This window comes from Sceloporus occidentalis, unplaced genomic scaffold (assembly GCF_023333645.1).
Source record: "Sceloporus occidentalis isolate IW3139 unplaced genomic scaffold, rSceOcc1.0.p SCAF_46, whole genome shotgun sequence".
Classification (NCBI taxonomy): Eukaryota; Metazoa; Chordata; class Lepidosauria; order Squamata; family Phrynosomatidae; genus Sceloporus; species Sceloporus occidentalis.
Genome location: NW_028317026.1, coordinates 5,666,420 through 5,689,587, shown reverse-complemented (window position 1 = coordinate 5,689,587; position 23,168 = coordinate 5,666,420). Strand labels below are relative to the sequence as shown.

Sequence of the window (23,168 nt, the reverse complement as noted above, 5' to 3'; positions counted from 1 at the left end):
TGTCCACTTTTGTTGTGTTAACCACACTTTTATTAAACGTTTGGTTAACACACCATTATTGGACAAAAAAATAAACAATATTATATAACTAATTATATTTCTGACAGCCATAACACTCCTATCATGTCCAGGCAGCCAGTACATGCTGGAACCTGGGCATGATAGGAATGTGATTACAGCCTCCCTATGCCATTCTACCCCCACACTTACACTTCCATGCTATCACACACAAACTCATTCACAAACATTCAGCATAAACTACAGCATAACACCCATCACTCTCACACACTTACTAATCCACTCTCACTGAAAGTTTTCCTACCTTTCCTCTGTAACTCTCTACAGCTCCTTTTCCTCCTCCTCTTCTTTCTTCCTCTTGGCTCTTCTTTTTCTGTCTCCATTTTCGACAAATTTTGTCGAATATGTAGAGATTTTTCCCCAAACATGTCTACGGCGCCCAAGTCTAGTAAATACACCACTGACCTTACCTCATTTTTTCTGTGTTTGGCGAGGATACATCTTTCGGGTTTATGCATGGATTTGAGTAGGGCTACAGGTGTGTATTACAAGTCGTGTAATACACACACCCGTTCAAATGTTTGGGGTCACTTAGAAATGTTCTTCTTTTTGAAAGAAAATCAAAATTTGTTTGTTAAAATAACATGAAATGGATCAGAAATACAGTGTAGACTGTAGTTAATGTTGTAGTTAATGTTATAAATGACTATATAGATAGATATAGCTATAGATATTACTGTTAAGTACTAACTGTACAATGTATGACAAACTCCTCATGCAAGGTAGAAAGCAGGCTATTTATTGATAGCAAAGGTATATTGGGCGATTCTGAGCAAACAAAAAAGCTCTTGCAGCTTTTTAAATCAATCCCTTCAGGTTTTTAGTAAGAGATAACATGGTGATCAATGTATTGCATATAAAAGCATTTCAACTGTTACATGTATTTGCTTTTAAATGTAAATAGAGGTCGTCATCTGTCATTTTAATGTAAATGTATGTTTTTGTTTGTTGGTAGTACGTTTAAAGCATTATCTTTAGCCTTTTTATGTTACAGCTTCTTGACTATTATGTGGATTTGTTTTGAATATGTTCAATTTCACTGACCCCTCTGCCCAGATTTTCCACCAACATTTTATTCCATGCCGCTTTATTTCACTGATTATGAGATAATTACAGAATTAGGCCCACTATGTACTTTTACTGTGGACCTTTTCCTTTGCAATATTTCTTACGGTACCTAATGCCCATCTTGTCTGAACACAAAATTTTTTTATGCCAGGTTTATTTGGTTTGGTAAGGCCTGTCCCATAGTACATGCATCTTCTTTTTGTTTTTAATTTTTGAGTTAAAGAAGTTTTTTTATAGGATACTTTCCATAGCTAGAGAATTATGACTTCACACCAGCTGTTAATAGGAAGAGGCTTCTCCATAGAAGATTGAAATGTTGGATATTAGATATTGGTTGTAAATGATTGCTGTTTTACTGTGTGAGGTAGGCATGTGCATTGACTGTGACAAAGGATTTAGGTTCTTCGTAAGATTTTTACCCAGGATTGGGTAAATGGTGTGTTATACTGATTGTGACAGGAGCTGACTAGTAGCATTTACAGTAAATCGCCTGATTTTACAGGTCTTCCATGACTGTATGTGCTACAGACATAGCATGTGATTGTAGTTGGGAACTTAAATGCAGGTAAATTGCTTACTTATGCTAATGTTTTGGCTTTTTGTCAGAATCACTACGCTAAATGTTAGAAACTAACATAGAATGGCTTCCCAAATTATGCTTTGTGTTCGACCCTTAGTAAAGCTTCTTTCATATTGAGTAGTAAATTGGATCATTAGCTGAATACTCTGTCATTGCTATGTGGCATGTGTAGATTAATCATCGTATGATCGCTTTTTTGTGACGTGACCCTTAAGCAAGTTTGTTCCCTAAGGCATGGGATTCGTAGGATCATTAGATATGAATTTACAACATGGCAAGAGATTTATGAGAATTGGATTCTTCTTCTTTTTGTTTCCTAAGGAAAGGAGATTCCTACACATTATTGCCATAGTTTACATTGTAATTTCACAGTTTATACTGGAATAAGTTAGGACGAGCTTGTATGTTCTCATTAGTCACTAACTTTTCAAAGCAAAGTGTCACCAGCGAGCAAGTGTCTCATGAGTATCTTCTAGGCTCAATCAGTGTTTGGTAGGATTTAATAGACACAGATGTGGTTCACCATGGAGGTGAGGACTAGAATGATTGTTTCCTGATGGTTTTTAGAGGGTTGCTACAAAAAAATAAAACATAAGCATATGTGTGTTTAATTGATTGTGTATTTAAGGAGATTTTGAAGGAGTTTTGTATTTATTCTATGGCATCCTGTGTAATCAGAATTTATTATGAAGCCACTTTTGTCCCTGTTCGTTTAGACAGTCAATGATGAAAGGTGTATGGGCTTGTATCTGTAATTCATTCCTCAACTTAAATTATGGAATTAAATGTTATGCTCTGGAAAAGGGGGGTAATTGGATTAAATCTTACCTTAAATTCTCCGTAACTGATCATGACATTATTTTTTTAATGCCATTTGGCGTATCTTTAAACACTGTTTTACCCTTAGAGCTTAGGACAAAATGTTACCTATGGAAGAAATTAAAATTTTAAGGCAGTTATGGATTTACACATCTTTATCCATAATTTAGTCGAAATAATGTTAGACATCCATATGCCTTAGATCATATGGACTACCATTAGCAATGGCATGATCGGTTTGTCAGGTCAGCATAGACCACCATCAGAGAAGCTATAGTAATTTGGACTTTTAAGTATCTACAATAGAGTGTATGTTTGCGAGCAGGGCCTCTTTTATTTAATGTATCAGCTTGTCTTAATTTTTCTCTTCTAGTTTTCTCATATATCTTTAATATATGTTCTGTAAAATAATATTATTTCCCCCAAATAGTTGATCATGGAGAGTTATAGCCCTATTCTTTTAACAGACTATTTTTCCTGTTACTTTTGTTGAACATGATGCAAAGTTATGACGAGATATCTGCTGTCATGCACAAAAATAGGTAATTTTTCATTTAAATAGCCAGGACAAGTTATTTTTGTGCAAAAAATGTAATTTTTCCCTTTGCAGCATTTTATGGAATCCCTCTGTTTTGTACTGGAGAAAAAAATGGAACATAGAGATGATACAATGATACCCTATTTTTGGTGGATCCATTATCCTACTGTCAAAACATGCTATTATTATAGCATGCTATTTTATTATATAAAATATTTTTTATATATATATATATATATATATATATATATATATATATATATATATATATATATATATATATATATATATATATTGACCTTTGCTTAAAATGTGAGTACATCTCTCTTCAACAAAGGAGATAAGTATTCGTATTTTATTGTGCACCCTCCCTTTTTTGCAGTTGTTTTATATAGCACTATAACTTAATCATCACTTTACATAATGCATGCCATGTGACAAATTAACATACAAAAACTGCTACAAGGTAGAACACATTACAATGCTTAGTTTTTGCGTTACCTAATCTTGAGTTACCATGTTGGAGATAATATTTTGTAATTCTTACTAAACTAATCATAAACATTGTAGCTCTCTCAGTAAACGTGTAACCTTTTCTAGTTTCTGTTTTCTTTGTCTTGAAACTCTCCAGCATACCAATACATTTTGAGACTTTACAAATACCCTGCAAACTATTTATTTTGAATCGGTCATTATTTATCCATTGTAACAGTTTCTAAACCATTAATTTCAATGAAAATGTTTCAATGATAATCAAGAAGACATAACCACAGATGGACGTGTGTTGATCAAAGCCCTATCTTATCATACGGAGCACATGGTTATTAAGTTACGATATCTTCCTTCACTGGCATCTGATGACAGATGTTAAAGCTGTGGCCATTATGATCCATTAAGATGGTGATCCATATCAGAAAGACATTTATAATAGTTTTCAGACCAATGCAACAGATACCCTTACCTTTTTCTTAAAGCCCCACTAACAGGAAATGTTTTTCAGCTAACAGAGCTTTTTAATGTATAGTGCTATAATGAAATATATTTTTTTATATTAAATGCTTAAGAATATGTCATATATCCCTGGAATGCCATGGTAGAGAATGTCCTTGTTAGCGAGCTGTAAAGTGTCTGGATTTGGAACACATAATCATGTTACAACCCCTCATGTGAAATATTTAACATAACTTTTATCATTGTGATTAATGAACCTTTGAACAGGTAAAGACTTCTTGTGTTTGAGAAGAGCAGTGTGTTTTCAGGCTTATTAGCCTTCAAAGGCTTTTGAGGTCAGTTGTGGTGAGATATAATATCTATTATTTTGCCATTCCTCTGCCTCCTTGTATCACCCCATTGCTCCCAGCATGGATCCTTTCATTTGCTTATCTGCTGATCCAATGCAGAAGTCAAAATGTTTAACTTTTAGTCAAATGGCTGAAACGGTCATTAATTTACTGAAAACGTTTATGTAATTATTTAAAAATACAAAGCACAAAGAGCATGCTGAAGTTATAGCTGGATCTCCTGAACAATGAAACTGGGTTCTGAAAAGACCTAAAAATTATTATTATTTATTTCTATAGCGGCAACAATTTACAAAGCGCTTCTTATGATACATATATATTCAAGGGGTATGACAAGACTAGAATTGACAGACTAAGACAAACTGATACATTAGGTGGAGAGAGCCCTGCTCGCAAGATTACAATACTGAGGGAATGTGGTGAGGACAAACATAAGGAACAGAGAAGGGTGAGAGTATCGGTGACCAATAAAATGGAATGCACACAACCGTTTGCATAAAAATAGTTTTGTAGGAAAACAGGTAAGTGACCCGCAGCTTTTAAAGTTAGTAGTGTGTGCACCCATGTATGACATCAAATGCAATGGTGTGTCTTGGAAAAAGGGCCCTAGAAAGTTGGGAAGTACTTTGTAGAGATTTTTGTAATACACCTAGTCACAGGAGCCTCTCTGACTTGGGGGGCGCCTAGAGGCTTTATTTCCCATTATAGACATGGACCCCTGGATTGCATTACATACTTCCAGCAGGCGACAGTGGACACTAATTGCAGTGCAATATCTGGTTTCTTTGCTTGGATTTATGTTTGTCACCCTGTACCTGTACAGGGTTGCAACAGCGAGAGAGCCAGAGCTCTCTAGATCCCAGTTCCCCCCTCCTCCTGCCTGTCTGACTAATATTATTGGCTCTGATGGCAGAATTGTGTAAGTTGGTGTGGTTTTCTGTTATAAATAATTTGCATATGATCTGCATATTGTGTTTTACATATGACGTGATGCATGCTGGGCGTAACTCACGGCCAGCCTATTGAAAGGCTCTTGGAGGCTGGTGGTGATTGTTTCTTCAATAAAGTCAATACGAGTTCCGTCTTGATATTGGGGTAAGCCTCAGTGCTGCCCTTGTCAGGGCGGTAAAGCACTGTATTGCTATGCTTCTGTATACTACAGTGCCACCAAGGTTCCCAAAGAGCTATGTATCCTGCTGTCTTCGTTGCTAGTCCTGCCTGACGGTTGAAGTTTCGTGTTCCCGGTGGCCATGGGGAGAAGGAGGGATCATCTGGCGGGTGTACACAGTCGAGGTACAGGTCCTTCCCGTCACACAACTGTATAATCACTGAAGTATGCTGACATAGGCGAGAGGTGAGTAAAACTGTGACAGGTCCCGCTACTATACAAAGTCGCGGTCCTTAATGTTGGGCTGGTTGAGGATATTTCTCTGATCTCCCTTGCAGCCAGCCCATTTTAACTATGGATATCTGTGCCTAGCTGGCATAGCTTCCATAGTATCTTTCCCTGGTGCCACTTGTTATTATGAGATATTATGTCCCAGCATTCAGCAGAAATCATAGCTGTCTTTGAGGCTGGTCATGACGGATTGCTGAGGTGCAGCCTTACCTACATACATTGTATGACCAAAAGCATGTGGACACCCCTCCTAATTATTGAGTTTAGGTGTTTCAGCCACACCCATTGCTAACAGATGTATCAAATCAAACACATAGGCAGCCGTCTCCATAGACAAACATTGGTAGAATGGGCCACATTGAAATGCTTAGTGACTTTAAATGTGGCACCGTCAACAAGTCGGTTGGTAAACTTTCATCCCTTTTAGACTTGACCTGGTCCACTGTAAGTGCTATTAATGTGAAGTGAAAGCTTCTAGGAGTAAATGGTAGACCACGCACACTCACCAAGCAGGGCTGCTGAGTGCTGAAGCGCGTAAAAATTGTCCATTTTGTAGCACCACTCGCTACAAAGTTCCAAACTGCCTTTGAAAGCAAAAATAGCACAATCACTGTGTGTCAGGAATGGGTTTCCATGGTTAAGCAGCGGCACACGATCACTGTGCGCAATGCCAAGCGTCGGCTAGAGTGATGTAAAGCACACCACCACTGGACTCTGGAGCAGCCGAAACATGTTCTCTGGAGTGATGAATCATGCTTCACTATCTGAAGGTCCGATGGATGAATCTGGGTTTGGCATAGAACAATACTTATAAGAATGCATAGTACCTACTGTAAAATTTAGTTTAGGAGGGATAATGGTCTGCTTTTCCAAGTTTGGTCCCCTTAATTCCAGTGAAGGGTAATGTTAATGCGAAAACATTTACACAATTGCATGCCTCCAACTTTGTGGCACCAGTTTGAAGAAAGGCTTTTCCTGTTCCAGCATGCTTGTGCCCGTGTGTCTATACAGACATGGTTTGGCTAGTTTGGTGTGAAGTAACTCGAGTGGCCTGGACAGAGCACTGACAATAACCCCATTAAGCACCTTTGATATTAATTGGAACGGTGAGCACGAGCCTTCTCTCCAAAAACAGTGCTAGTCCTCACAAATGCTCATTTGACTGAACGGGCTAAAATCCCTACAGAAACACTTAAAAATCTTGTAGAAAGCTTTCCCAGAAGAGTGGAAAACTTGATTCTTCATAATCTGTCATTAATTCCTTAAATTCATTTTACAAGATGTCAACAGTGGGTTTAGCAAGGGAATTTGGTAACTGTTTAGAACCTTGGTTCATTGGGCTCCTTTACAACCATACCCTTTATTTCAGCGTTTCATTCCCTCTATGGTAAAATATTTCGATACATTTAAACCTTCCAGTTATAGTAGGGTGACCTTGCATCATTATGAAAACTGCATCTTGCAGGACTAGTTATCCTTTACATAATGCATTTTAAGTATTTTTTGTTAAATGATCAGTCTGGTTACCCTATATAACTATGGTGAAATATATTGGGAAATAATTCAGTTTACATTGTATATTTTCTTTCATTTATACATCAGAAGAGTGTACCAAAAATATAAGAACATTTGAGTTCATCTAATGTGTGGATGTTTTGTCCTGTCTAACCAAGGAGAGCACCAACACGTTTTCACATACTTAAGTTGGACTAATTAAAAAGGACAATCCCGTCTGCCCATCATCTATTTTTATCCCACTAAATTCTTTGTTCCAAGGTTTTCAGGCACATGATCCCTTTTGAGATGGTCTTGAATTGATCACAATCACATAGAAGCGTGGGAGAGAAAGAACTGTATTCAGTAGCGAAATAAGTGAAACTCTGTTTGTTGTCTGTGAAAACATCCAGTAATGGATGTTCACTTCATTTAAAATGTTAATACTTAAGACATTCACCATTGGATGATTCAGACCTACTGCTTTCCATGAGAAGTCTTGCATCGTTAACAGTGCTTTGATTTCCAGAAACCTCCATTTAAATTCCCTAACATTTACATTTTCATGAATATAGTTTGTGTTTTAGTTTAATGCATACATTGGCCTCGTAAAATATGTAATGAAACCAAATTGGGCAAGTTATTTAACAACGTAACTGCTGATAAAAAAAAACAAAAACATTTCTACTTGGATTTTCAGATAATTATGTGCATTGATAGGAATACATAACTACTTGTTTTACCTTTAATTCATTTATTAATCTCAAATGAAAGTGAAGAGCCATTCTATGCAGCCAGGTATTAATTTCATGCTAATTAATAAGATACAGTAACATCCCATGAGTTTAAAAATAGAACATTTTAGTTAAAAAAATCTTTAACAAATAATAAGATATGTTATCGCCCCGTTTCCTTTTGTGAATAATACCTTTATCCTTTTGTAACTGTCTGTTTTTTTGCTGATATTAAAAATTGAAAGTTTTATTTAATAATCTTTTTTTTTAGCTTTGTATATGTATTGTAGTATATATGTACAGATACTTGTTTGTGGATATTATGTTTAGCCCATTGTGTTAATGTATATGATTATATCTCTTGCGTTACAGTTTATGTGAAGGGGTTAGAGTCCTAGCAGAGCATAGCAAGGGGTTAATGACTTGCTGATTGTTCGGCCTGTCCAAAAACAACCAGCACTGTTTGTACAGATGATGAAAATTGCTAAGCAAAGTTCTGATTACACTTGGCGCACATTAGTTAGAAGTCATTTACTATAAATGTAAGTCAGATGCAAAGTCAACATCGTGGGCCTATTACTAATTTAACAGCGGCTTGCAAAACAAATCGGCGAGGGCATATTGAAAAAGACATTCTTTTATAATGAAAATATTTTCCTTGACTACCAAGAACGGGTGCCGTATAGTGAGTTCATCAGTGGGATGGATTGGGGAGTACACAACGCCTCCACTTTACCAATGTGGACCTTGGGTCATGTTAAAATATTTTTTATTTATTCTCCTATATGCAGCATATTTATTCTGCTCTTGTGTGAATTGAAGCTTGCACTTTGCTGGGCTCTACCACCAATGCTAGGTGACAGTATAGGGTGCCAGGTTGGTTGGGGACATCTCTGTCAGGTCCCCTCCATTCGGAAAACATGTTCATGGAGCAGGGGGGCTCTAATTACATATGACTAGGTTGCTAGAAACCGTAGGGCCACAGTTCGGGCCAGCTAGGTTCATGTTGTTGTGTACCAGAGACGATCTTGCATTGCAACTGAATCATGTAATTGTCTGAATAAAATTATTCTCAATATTATTATTATTAGCATTTATCAGTGATACACAAAAATATTCTATACGGTCAAATAATCTGGGGCTTATTATGCACATTTAGTTAAAAAAAATAAACATCATATTACCATAACAACCAGAAATGGGATCTGTTCACTAAAGGGAGAGTGGACAGGAGAGTTGTGTTTTAGCTTCTCGAATTCACTATACATTATGAAGGCCCATTCCTTGAGAGCTTCTTCTGCAGGAAGAACCCGGCTGGTCCTGTATAAGGTATAGTTAAATGAATAGGATTTCCCCAGTCACTTCGCCCTTCGAACTAAGGATTACAAAAGGCAATCTTAGCCATTCAAACTTGAGAAACCTGCTAGTGTTGGCACTTCATAATCAACAGTAACGCGAGAGAGTTAAAAACACAACTCTGTTGCAAATTCTCCTGCCAGCTCACCCTTTAGAGAATTAACCACGTTATGTGTGTCCATCTACCCAATTGTTTCTGATTGTTTAGATTTTTATATATTCAGATTTACTGAATGTCCAATGACATTGTGCTATTTACTCGGCAAAGGACGTATGAAAATCAATATCTGACTATTGATTTTGTTGTTTTATCGTTTGCGTTTGATAAGTCGATACATAACAAAGGCTTAATAATCTAAAAATTTTAAATTTATAAAATAGATTTTTTATATAATGCTATGAAAGCAATAAATAATTTAATAATTTTATCTAAACCTATGTGTACTGTATAAGGCTTTTTTTTTTTTTAAAGGAATCTTTTGGTATTTGTTATTATACTTTAAAAATAAAAGGCAGGCTGTGTTCAGTTTTTATGAGTAATCAGTTATGACAATACTATAAATCATCTTCATGGCTCAGATTGGGGATTCCCAGAGGCCTCCCATCAACAGAACATTCCTAAACCCGTACAAATTCCAACATGCAATTTGTATGCATGAGAAAGCAACACCATTCAGTGACCTAAAAACTGATATGATTATCCAGATATGAGCTACAATATACGAACGTCCTAGATTTGATCAACAGTCTTGAGTCCCAGGTCTTCTGCCATTTTAATAATATTATCAGTATGGGATTTGACTTTTTTTCTCAAAGCAAACTTAATAATACAGTAGCCGTAAAGATAATATTCTTCAAAAAAGCTGACAATTGAATAGACTGGTTTATTACTGGCAGGAGGAAAGGCATTTCTTCCAAAATAACCTGCAGATTTACAGCAATTACGGGTTATTTTAAGAAACTATATAAGGAACTATATGACCGATCTCCTCTGTAGTGGACTTCCAAACTATGATATTCTTAAGGAGATGTACGTGATAACAAGGGATTCTAGGTGTTGCTGGCTTCCATTTAGCTCCTACTGTCATTACTTAATCTAACGATGTGCAAAGGGCCATGTTTGAGTACACGCATATTGTTAGTTTAAATATAGTGCAGAAGAATTTGATTATACTAATTAAATGTCATGGTTTCAGTCCAGATGGTTTAAATGCTCAACAGATGTGTACTGATGTTAGCACTCGCTACAAATAGCGTGTATCAAAGCAGCAAACTGGCAAAGAAAAAAAACTACCAGCCACAACAAAATGGGTCATAATTCACTTGTTAGCAGAACTGTCAATTTTGCTTTGCATATCTCTGCGTGAATTCATACGTTGTTAGGAAACCTCAGGAATCTAAAAGTTGTGCTTTGATCCAACCCAGCGTGCAGCCAGTGGTTCTTTTGTTCTTTATGTGAACTTTTTTTTAAAGTTTTTTCCGTTTTTGTTGTTTTTAAATTAATATGAACCTCAGATGACATTGTCGTGTTGTGCATCTCTGATGTTAGGACAGCTTCTTCTGTCCCTCTGCTGCACATGGTTAACATGATGCTTATCTTATTCGCAGGTGAGCGCCCCTACCAGTGTCCTTACTGTGATAAAGCGTTCAGTAAGAATGACGGGCTAAAGATGCACATTCGGACTCATACAAGGGTAAGAGATCATTTAGAACGTTATAAACCTACCTCCATGACATATTGATTGTTAATGTGGTCTCAATATGTAAGTAGAATATGTCTTTGGACAAAACAGCATACAGCTTGCAAAGTGAATCTTAAAATTTCATAACAGATGTAAGTAAGTATTGTACTTAAAAAAAAAAACAAAAAACAAAAACTGATTATATGACCACTGCTAGGTCTGTAGAATGCATAGATTAGGGCACACTAGGGAGAATAACAGATACATATATGATGTATTTGAGTTATATGGCTGTGATTTCTAATTAATTAATTTCTCTTACATTACCTGTACATAAATCTTCGTATTAAACCCACCATGTGTATTGGACGACAAGATAATCTCTATAGATTATGTTCCAAAATCATTAATAAAAGTATTTCTGTTTACAAACATATAAACTCCAATAGATGAAATAATGTACATTATAAGATGACCTTTCCAGGTGCTCCTTGCATTGTCCAATGCCTTTTATTTAAATTGCATTCTTAGTTTTAGATTCACACTTTTCCCAATCACATACAACAATTTAAATACCTATATTTCCTTAGGTCTTATCTTATTAAAAAGAGGTGGATTACCCTTATGGTCTAAACTTTAGGGTGTATTCATTAAAGGCTGAGTAAGTGCCTTAGATGACACTTTTCTATGTGTTCTTCACTAACCAAGTGAGTCTCACTAGAGTGCAATAAACATTTCCATGTCTACTTACATACTACTCTTGTTATTTCCCCTTTGCCACTCAGAAGTTACCCCTAAATTTAGATGAATGCATTCAACCTGTTTCGCTTGTTTTGTGCTTGTCTAACAAGTTAAAATCCCAGATCAACCTATAGCAAATGTGAAAATATGCGTCTTGAATCTTGTCTTCCGTGCAGTGATGGTCAATCCTGGTCTGTGCAGATTGGGTATAAAGGTTCATTCTGATTTCTGCAGATAACTGCTGTACATTGTGATTACAGTTTTAGTTAAACACAATCCTTATATAGTGATCTATGTTCATGGAAATCGTGACAGCTATGTACATAATAGGATTACATGATTCTGAATGAGATTTTATCATACTGGATACAAATTTATACCATATAACATAACTTTCTGCTCCAAATGAGATGCTTTTATAAATCTGTTCCTGATTATTTGTATGGCTTATATATTTGAAGCAGAGTGATTTGTGAACACAAGGGGTATGCAAGCTGACAGCGAGGCTGCCTTACTACCAAAAGCTAGCGATAGCATCATCAAAGAGTTTCTAAAGGTCATGCTCCACTAGTCTGATTATATGAGGGATAAAGATATGTTCAGTTGTGTTCCAGGCAGGCATAACTGTTTTACATGCTCCCATAAAAATATGAAATAAAAACAGAGTTGGATAAAAGTTTGCAGCAGCAACAAAAGTCCATATTGTAAATTCACTAATGCCAACTCCCTTTTGAGATTGCATGGAATCACTCTCATCTTGCGTACATCTTGAGATGAAAAAAGCAAGCAACTCTGATTCATAAAACCATTTCTTTGTGAGTTGTGACTTAGGCAGTACAGGATGTCATTCAGCACCCCCCTTAATATATCATATATATATAACTATTTAGGACGTATTAAAGTGTTACATTTTGTGGCTCTCAGATGAGAACAGGTTGCCATTGAAGTTTCATGCCCTCATCTAAAACTCACAAAATATAACATTACATAGCCACGCATGCATTCACAAACGGCTACTATATTGCATTGTTAACATGCAAGGGCGCGTAACCCTTAACTTAGTAAATAGACCTAATTGTAATAATGTTGGTAATCATGCAGTGTTTCCAAACACACCTTTGCTTTTTACATGAAATTATATTTTAAACAGGCATAAATATGTCATATGTATAAAACCAAATATCTTACAAATTGTGACATGTATTTTTAGAACAATACCGAAATATTAGTCTGACACGCATAGAATAATAACCCAATAAATACATAATTACTTAAAACGGATGGCTTTACAATACCAACAGCTATGTATATGATTATTGTAATGTGCTACTGTGGCATATTGGCTTATACTTGAACTATTTGAAGATGTACTAATGTTAATTCCTTTGTACCAGTGTATGGAGGAGGAGGATCTTTGTTTCTGGGAGCTGAAAAGATTATAGAGGGCCCAAGTAATGTATTTCACTCCATGTGAACTAAGAAACAAATCATATTTGCTCATGCTGTTTTATTATTAAATATTGATTTATTTATGTCAGCGTTGTATAGTTCTCTCCCATCTATCCTCTGTTGTGGGCCTCCGTGTGCAATCATCCTAATGTAATGTTTATGTATACTGCAACACATACATACTTCATATCTCTCCCATTTCTCTCATACTGTAAAATGTATAAAGTTAATTTGACTGTTGATGTTGTCTTCTTCCCATATCTTAACCCCTAGAGCAATGTACGAATTGTTGTGTTACAGGCTTGTCTGTTTCTATCGAGTCATTTTTGTATGAAGATGTTAAACTGATCTGTTAGCCCCAATTTTGTTCTCTCAACAGATTATCCACATCACCAGTTTGTCAGAGATTAATAGGGTCTCACAAGTAGAAGTCAGTACTCTGCCATCATAATGGTCTATTTTTTTTCTCATAGACTTCACATCATTTTGTACAAATAAAATGAGTATTAGCAATCTATTTTTGTTACTTTGTATGGGAAAACACAGTATGCTTTAATGTTATTTTCTTGTATATTTATTTTTTTATTTTAACAGTGGATAGGTATTGAGACTTAATATAGAAATATTTCATTCTTTTGACATCCATACTGTTTTGACCCATCATGTCAGAGAAAGAAAATGAATTCAACTTCTTTCAACCCCCTTGCAATGTAGTTAAAATGTGAATATGATCTTAGAACCTTCTTGCTGAATACATTTTCTGCGGAGTTGAGGAAGTCTAGCCAGTCGTATGCCTGTGCTCTTGATGACGAGTTATCCCCAATAATGTTTACAGCTCAGGAGTTCTAAAGTTCCGGCTGAAATTGAAAGGGAGATTCTGATGGACTCTTTTGATTTGTAATTTCCTTTCCTGTTGGCTAAAAATACAAAGGCTTAACTTGTTTGTAAGAGCCATGTTTGCCCTGGGAAATAGTGGATTAAATTGAATTATCTACTGCATCTGCATTTTCTTTCTTTTTATATAATCAGAAACACATTCTGAAACAGCTTTTTAAAAAAAAATGTATTCATAATATGCTTGTACAACAAAGTAGTGACTAGTGATTGTAGTCGTTCTCTTGGTATGTATTGCTTTGGATCACCTTGTCATAATCGGTGACTATGTGAAGAAAAGTTATTTAATCTCCACAAATTCTAAATGTTGGCTGATGTCATTCTTCTATAAACTCCAGGCACCTTTTTCTTCATTATTATTCACCCCACTCTGATAATCAGTTTGTCATTTGTATAATTTTCACCCTTCTTAATTGGTGCACAAGAATATGAGTTTAATTCTCACTCTGAATGCATGTGAATGCATTATCAATTTGTATAAAAATCAAATCACCATGACTTCACTAGGGTCCAATAGGGATATCACAAGTGCATATGTAATCATGTTGCACTAAGAGCAAGGCAAAGACAAAAGAAATTATATAAAAAGGGGGTATAATAATAAGGTGAAAATGTTGCCCAAATGTATATTGTTTCAAAAAAGGCCCCCCACTTATGTTAGAAAAAAAAGTATAATCTGTGTGAGTACACTAGACATTGAAAAGGGTGGTTGATGAAACTCTTAGTCTGAAGAGGCCTGTCTTCTGTCACTGCTGTCTCAGTGCCTCATTTCTTAGTAGCAATGGTCATACCTAGGTTTAGTTTAGCCTTTAGCCTGGTCACCACCAGAAAACTCTGGGTTGTGGGTGGCATCCCACTCCATGCTTATTTCCCAGTTAAACAACTATGTGTGTCCCTGGCTGTCAGAGAGAACAACCACTGATGTCAGCAGGACTTCCTGCCCGCATGCCGCAAAGGAGGGCTCCGGGTAGCCCAGTTATTGCAAGGACCCTTACATACTAAAATACGAGCACAAATTAAGAAAGCCTTTGTTTAGTGGTATCAGTTATAATACAGTATAGCAACTATCTGCTTGTGGGTACTCGTAGAGTTAGGTTCCTCTACAGGCCATTACTTTAAAAAAAAAAAAATCATAAGGAGAAGTAACACGTATTACATGTGCCATAGATCAGTACTCTCGTGGTTGTTGGCCATACTATTTTCTGGGGGATAGCACCAAATGTGAAAATAATTAAAACAAATAAGTATAAAATTCACAATGTTTTTTTTATCTTTCTTTGTTTGCTGTTTTGCTACAAATGTTTCTCTGTTATCAAAGACTTTATACGTCTCTTGTCTAGGTCTGAAGAAAAGCGTATATATAAAGTAGTCTTTAAAATGTGTCAACTCAGTGTTTATGCTAGTCCAAACTCTAAATCAATTAGCATTTGCTAAGTACTGCTGAAAAGGCCTGCCAGTATTTGATTTAGGCCTAGCAGCTGCCAAGGTTATGCACAGTAGGGAACCCAGTACAGATCTTGATGGCTCCACGCTAAATGGAAGACGTGTTGAGTGAAGACCACCCTAACAATACAGGGGGGATCACTGGCAATGAGTTTGCTATTACAATTACACACTTGCCAGTCAATAGAAAAGCTGCCTGGTAATCACATACAAAACAAAGGTTTTGGAATATTCCATGTGTGATTTCACGAAAGTGATATGCAATGTCGTGACCTTTTTTAGCTCCTCATTTGGTCTCTGCACAGCACGAAATGCTCACTGCTTGACCTTTGCAAACAGAGCCAAGGTTTGTGTACAATGGAAGCATCCCGCTCTAACCATGCCAATATTATATTTAGTCTACCGCACATAATGTGTACTTCAGATTAATATTATTATTATATATATCAAGGCTTTCATTGTCAGTTGTCATTATTACATTAATTATTCATAACCTCCTACTTGAATATTTACAGAAAATGCTTTCTAGTATTGCAGTGTTAAAGCAAATCCATTTTGGTTCTATAATATTTATTCATAGCACAATAATATTCAATAGTGCTGTACAAAGGATTTTATAACCTGTAAGTAATTAATATTATTATTAGTATTATTACCTTTTACTTATATAGCAAAAATAAATATACAGAAGGAGAAGCGCACAACCTAGGAAGCTTAAAAGGCAAATACATTTGTTGGGTGTGCGCTGAATTCTAGCTTTGTTTTGTTTATATAGCGCAAAGCTTTTTACAGTACATACAAAGGATATGACAAAAACTAAATTGGCAGACTTAGCCAAAACAATTCATTAGGTAAATGTCGGTTTGTAAACATTCTACCAGACTACTTATGATGAAATAAATCGGGTCAAGTAATTGGCTGGATGCATTCTAGAAATGACCATATTGTTTGTTGTATTAAAAATATAGTGGATAGTGTATTGTTATATGCAGTGTATATAGATAACAACAAGCCCTTAATAATACAGTGTAATAATGTTGTTTGAATAGGAAGCTGGGTGGTACGCCTTTCCTTTTATTGGTCAGAAACAATCATACATAGCAAAGTACAGCCTGAGCCTGTTGTAATGTATGTCTTGGTATAAATATATATTGTTTTCATTTTTACTGTGAACATAGTTGCCTGTGTACAGGACATTAAAAATAATTAACGTAATTGACATTTGTGCAGAAGCCACTGTACTGCCCCTATTTGCCCCAGCTGCTCCCCATCAGCGCCAACCTACGGATCCTTTTATTATAATTGTGTTATTGCACACATTACAACCCATTAGTATGTATCTAATGGACATGCATTCATAGCGATTATACCTGAGTGTCAACAAAGTATAGCTTCTAAAAAACTCATTTCAGATTTATTTATTTTTTTTAATGTAACTTGTGGTGGAAATGTCCATAATGCCATGAATCATTCACGCTTTTGTATGTTCCATCATTAAAAAGTAACAAACATTTTAATCTTAAAATGTCATACCCTCTCAGTGTTGCATTTACACAAAATATATAATTACTAATATTTCTGTTTATGCACACATAAAATTGTATATGTATTATTAGACAGATTCAGCTTCTAAATCCATCCTATGTTCCGGAAATCTGAAATATTTTTGCTTAACCTTATAAAGTAAACACAACGAATATGCCAAGAAATTTAGTAACTCGTTGGTTTCCTTAAGAAATTAGAATGTAATATGCAGAAAGGGTCAATTGTGTGTGCTTCTTCCTTTTTCACACATAACTATGAAATGTGACCCCCATTGACTTCAGGCAACTATGATACCTATGATGGAGGCCAGGTACCAGCAGGGGATGATACACCTACTGTGAATGTTTAATAGAAAACAGCGCTTGGCTACATGACCCATTATGTACTGAAAGGACGCATATACCTTCTTACAGATGTATTTCAAAAATGCCCAGTTTAGATAAAACAGACATTACACTTTACATATCCCCATTCTTGTTTTGTAGTCCAAAACACCGGAACATACATTTTTCTCGATGGTTTCTATGTTTGTCCAATATTAATACATCACCAGTAAGATACTAAGCAATAAGATTTTGATAGCACTCTGCGGGATCTTAATTCTGTTTTCATTCGTAACATGCTTGTCTCTGCAGTCGCTTGATTTTATCCATACAGGGAAGAAAGGAGACCCGGTATTAAATGCATGGCATCATGCTGATGCTACTACACGCGCACCACATGTGTTAGGAGATAATGTGTGTATGTATTTTGCTTCCTGCCATCTGTGTACACTTAAACCCTCAGAGTAGAAATTATTTCACATATATTCTTTAAGGCCAGGTCTTCTAATGTGTGAGAATGAAGATATCAGATATTTGAATCCAAAATGACAGAGCGCTCTGCAGTAAGGAATGAAGACCTTGGAGTTTTAATACGTTTTGATACATGCACATATTTAGCCTGATTCGGTGAGCTTCAGCGTGTCTAAAGGCATTAAGTGGGGGTTAAAGTTGGACCACTGTACTTTAAAAATAGAAAATCTCAGACTGGTTCATAAGGCTATACTGCACATTAGCTACTATCATCAACTATTTTGGAGATAGGTCTGAACACACCACTGGAAAACATTTATGTACATGCTCCTGTTCTTCTTCTAACCTCTGTCACCCCAAACTCCTCTCCTGCCCCTTTTGCAAACACACTGAGTAGTTTACACATTTCCAAAGGTAAACCCGTTTAATCTGCAATTCACGCTATGAAAAAAAATGAAAAGTTGTAGAAATAATGGGTGTTGGTTGTAGTATAAGTGATATGTGATGAAAGTAGCTCACACTCACAAGTTTCCTTCCGAAATCTCTTCTACTCTACCTTCAATGTCTACTGTCTTCTCTCTCTCTTCCTCTCATTATCTCTGCCCTCGGCTGCTGATTCTTGTTGCACCTTGTCGTTTTTGAGCAATGTTTCATAATTTGTTTCACTTTCATCTTATTTGAACCGTGTTTTATGTACCACACCACTGATTTTAAACTGAACGCTACAGGAATTTGGAGCAATTTCAGTTTTTTTTCCACTTTAAATCATTAACGCATAGAGCTGGAATTAGTGGTTTGTTGTATTTTTCAGCCTAGTGTTTTTCATTGATTCACACCATTGCATTTTACAGAGTTTACAGACTTGGCAAATAATTTGGGATCACTTAGTAAGGTTTTTACCTTTTAAAAGAGTTTTCAATAAAGGATGAACAAACTGTGACTAATGGCTATTTCACTCTGCCTTTGTGGATAAATATTGTATTTCATGTGATATTTATTTATTTATTTATTCTATTTTTTTGCGGTTTACCATCAGCCCTGTGGTTTATATGTAGCCTATATGAATACCGGCAAGAGCATTTAAGCCCAACTGGGGGTTCACTTCCAGCCTCCTACCCATGCGTTCATGAAAAAATAAAGAGGGAAAAGTAACATTCTTATGTGATTGCATGCTGTTTAGTAGATCCATGGCTGTTTATGATCATAAATCTGTTCTTCTAACTTCTAAGAGTCTATGGTATGCAAGGGCATGCTGTGGAAATAGATTTACTAAGTTTCAAGCAGCATGGGCTCCTTCAGATGAAGTGTACCACAGTGGTGCTCCAATATAACATAAAGGTCACAGTCAGTGGAGAGAAACACTTGAACCCCAAACACAGGAAACATACTTTCATTGTACTCTAAGTGCGTCTTATTAAAGAGAAATTAAATGTGTGTGCACAACCTTTAAACCAAAGTAAACTGTCGGAAAACTATATACGACCAATTAGGGATACTTTCTTACCGATCTGTAAAGGGTGGTGTTACAGAAAATATTAGCTTAAACGTACATGGTAGAAAATAATGATTACATAGAGCAACTTTAAATACTCGGTCAGATTTTTGGAGAAAGTGCGACTAATATACAATGTTATTATTTTTTTTTTTTACATTTGTATTAATGCACATCTAAGGTGCTCAAGAAAGACAAAAATCACACGTTAATTAGGGCTAAAATGAAAAAATAAGAATTCTAGTGTGCACCCTTTAAAAAGAATCACATGAACTTACTGAAAAATACACATAAGAAACTTTTAAAGAACACTTTTGTGATACCGTATATGCAGGCTTTATGATTTCCTCCACACAACTTGTATCAGACGGCACAGTACTTTGGCAGAGATCTTCATTTTGTAGCATTGCCCTCCTGCCCTTCAAGAGTGCCTTTTTATAGATATAATGTGGATTTGTCACATGTTCCAGATCCCTCATTTTACAGTTTAGCACACTAATGCCCATATAACACAATATGCTGGTCAAAATAGGCAATACACCTGTATGGGAAAGCCAGCTTAGGTGTATACAATGTAAGCAGACCTCTTAACGTCCTATTAACATCATTTTAATGATTATTTAAATTCTCTCTTACTTTGAACCTGACTTTACATTAGCATTCAAATTGCATTTAAGTGTGAAGGCAACCTTTTTGTATGCAGAAAAGACAACCGATATTATATATTATTAGTTCAGTGGGCTTTGGATACAATCTGCATATATGTACAAGCATATAGACTACTGTTCAAAAGTTTGGGGTCACTTAGAAATGTCCTTGTTTTTGGAAATTTTTGGCCATTAAAATAACATAAAAAGGATCAGAATACAGTGTAGACGCTGTTAATGTTGTAAATGACTATTGTAGCTGGAAGCGGCTGATTTTTTATGGAATCCCTTCATAGGCGTACAGAGGCCCTTCGTCAGCAACCATCGCTCCTGTGTTCCAATGGCTTGTTCGCTAATCCAAGTTTAAGTTCAAAAAAGGCTAATTGATCATTAGAAAACCCTTTTGCAATTATGTTAGTACAGCTAGAAAGGTCCTTGTTTTCCATGAAGACAGCTAAGTGACCCCAAACCTTTAAATGGTAATGTATATTAGGTTCATTTTAATTCTTGTTAATTTTATTACTTGGGGGGGCTGTCTCAACTACAGCCACTAAAGGGGTTAGACCAGACAGTGTCCAAATTATTATAATGTATTGTTTTATATAGCGCCATCACATTTGACAGCACTGTGCAAATGGTGGACAGGACACAATTAGCATAAAACATAACAAGATTACATACAGAAACGATAAATCAGCTTACACGCATTGTTATCTAGAAATGGAATACTCTCTTTGCTCAATTTTATCGGTCACCATTAAGCACAATACTCTGCCCATAGATCTGTTCTTTTTTCTTCTTCTTCAAATAAAGCCAATATATGCCCTTATGTTTTTGTTCCTTTAAACTCTTCCAGATATAAGTTCAAATCCCCTTTCTTCATATCTGTCAACTTTTCTCAGGAGGGGGTACTGAGAAATAAACAAAACCGTTGGCTTTACCATTGTGTTGAAGATACTGTATGGTTTGTGTTACAGAATTGTTTCATTTTTACCAATGATTCCAATATGAAGATTGCCGTTTACCATGGTAATTTACACAGGGCGGACATGATCTTTTACACCAGGGGCAACTAACAGGTGGTAGCTAACAGCTGTCCAGATGTTGTGACACTACTACTTCCTAGATCAGCAGATGCCTAAGAACCATAAGAATTGTAGATCAGCATCTGGCTATTTTTCTGTTAGCTTCACCTTTTTCTACTTGTTACCACTTTAAATTATTTTATCAATTTCTAGACTATATATATATAGATATATATATATAGATATATATATATATATATATATATATAGATATATATATATTAGATACAATAAATATACTATGGATAAAAACAAACTTACCACTTAAAAGATCTGGTGGGAATTATTTTAGCCAGAAAGCTAGCTTATGTTCTCATGAGAATTTGGACACAATGTGTTGTGAGACCTGAGAGATCAGAGTGGTTTGGGGAACGCTAGTAATCAGAAAATCACTGACACGTAAACATTTATATGGACACTACAAATTACGCAAATTCACATTGAGACAGTTTATATGTTAACTGTGTACAGATGGTACATGTTTGGGAATACATGATCACAAAGAATAGTATTGCTATGCCATTGTAACGATCTTCTAAAAATATTACTGAAAATCTACATTTTCCCTTAACATATTGACAAAAAGTAAAAATGCTGTTCAACTTTCACTTTTTAACATGTTTTCATATTGTTACCTCATAATTCTGTATAATGGCTAGGCCGTTTTCTTAGATGATTAACATACAGATCCATGAGTGCAAAGCTCGAAGCAGTCGGCCAAAACTTTCTAACTATCCAAACTATCTATATCATTGCATGGTACCGTTTAATTCTCTTAATGCAAATGATGCTCTTGGTGGAAATACAACTTTAAAGACATACAACTATATTTCATCATTTTAGTAAACCTTTGGTTTATTTAATTTATCAATTCCGAGTTATGTCGACTCACTCGCTATTGTCGTCCACTACAGGAAAAGCCATACCAGTGCACCCAGTGTAACAAGGCTTTCAGCCAGAAACGGGGACTGGATGAGCACATGAGGACCCATACGGGAGAAAAGCCATTCCAGTGTGATGTGAGTTTCACTTTTTATTCTAAAAAAATATTGAGTACATACAATTTCAGCTGTAATTATGTATTGCTGGCTTCTCATTTACTCGTTTTATAAGGTAAATACAAAAACAAAAAAACGCTAAACACTAAATACAAAACGCACAATACTTGTGCAGTTATTCTTGTGTTACTAGAGCACAACAATAGCCTGAATTGCATGTATGTGCGTTTTGCTCTTAAAAAACTCAGTAGAAGACTAGGCTGAATATTCTAATTATAAGGTCAGCATGTGGTTGCTGATGACCTTGTATCTTAGATATTTGAGCATTTTCTTGTGGCATTGTGTTTTTGTTGTTGCATTGGGCATATACTGTATATTTTTGTGTATGTAGTTGCGTGATCTAACAAAATTAAAACAACTATATGTATGTGGACCTCTCTGGCCTTTGCAATTCCACCCTGTACCATGCTCAAAGCGATGTATCTAGTAGCAAACAGTCTAGCTATATCTGGGGGTATATTTTTGCTGATGTCTATAATGACGCAATTGTACTTTTTTATTATAATTTATATACTTTATAGAAATGAAAATCACGTTTCTTTTGCAATTTTGTTAGGTATGCGATCTGTCATTCAGCCTTAAAAAGATGTTGATCCGACACAAGCTGACTCACAACCCAAACCGTCCGATGGCAGAGTGTCAGCTCTGCCACAAGAAGTTTACAAGAAACGACTACCTCAAAGTGCACATGGAGAATGTGCATGGGGAAACTGAGAGTTAATTCGCAGAGGCCAGTATTTAGAACAAATATGTGAAATCGAGTCTTACCCATTTCCAAATCCTTGGTATCCTAGCCTGTTGGAAATATTACGTATACGCATAGGCATTTTTTTGGGACCAACACGATGTGCTGAATTATTGCTTAATGTGTTTGATGAAGAGGTGGCAAACACTTTGTGTTATATGTCTTAAAAGCGCTAGATGCCATTATGTATGTTCTTTTCAATGTACCCAGAATTGTAAAACAAACT

The 23,168-nt window shown here is 35.8% G+C and overlaps 1 protein-coding gene across 3 annotated transcripts in view; it reads left to right on the top strand.

Annotated features, from left to right (window-relative positions):
- LOC149289369 (PR domain zinc finger protein 5-like) overlaps nt 1–22,918 on the top strand; it is a 51,797-nt gene extending 28,879 nt beyond the window's left edge. For 2 of the 3 annotated variants that reach the window (XM_089490759.1, XM_089490758.1), the window contains 3 exons: nt 10,976–11,061; nt 22,054–22,158; nt 22,754–22,918. In XM_089490759.1, coding sequence (XP_089346885.1) covers nt 10,976–11,061; nt 22,054–22,158; nt 22,754–22,918 — 356 coding nt within the window. The remainder of the gene's footprint in view (nt 1–10,975; nt 11,062–22,053; nt 22,159–22,753) is intronic. The other variant, XM_089490761.1, reaches the window with a different exon arrangement.
- The last annotated feature ends 250 nt before the right edge of the window (nt 22,919–23,168 follow it).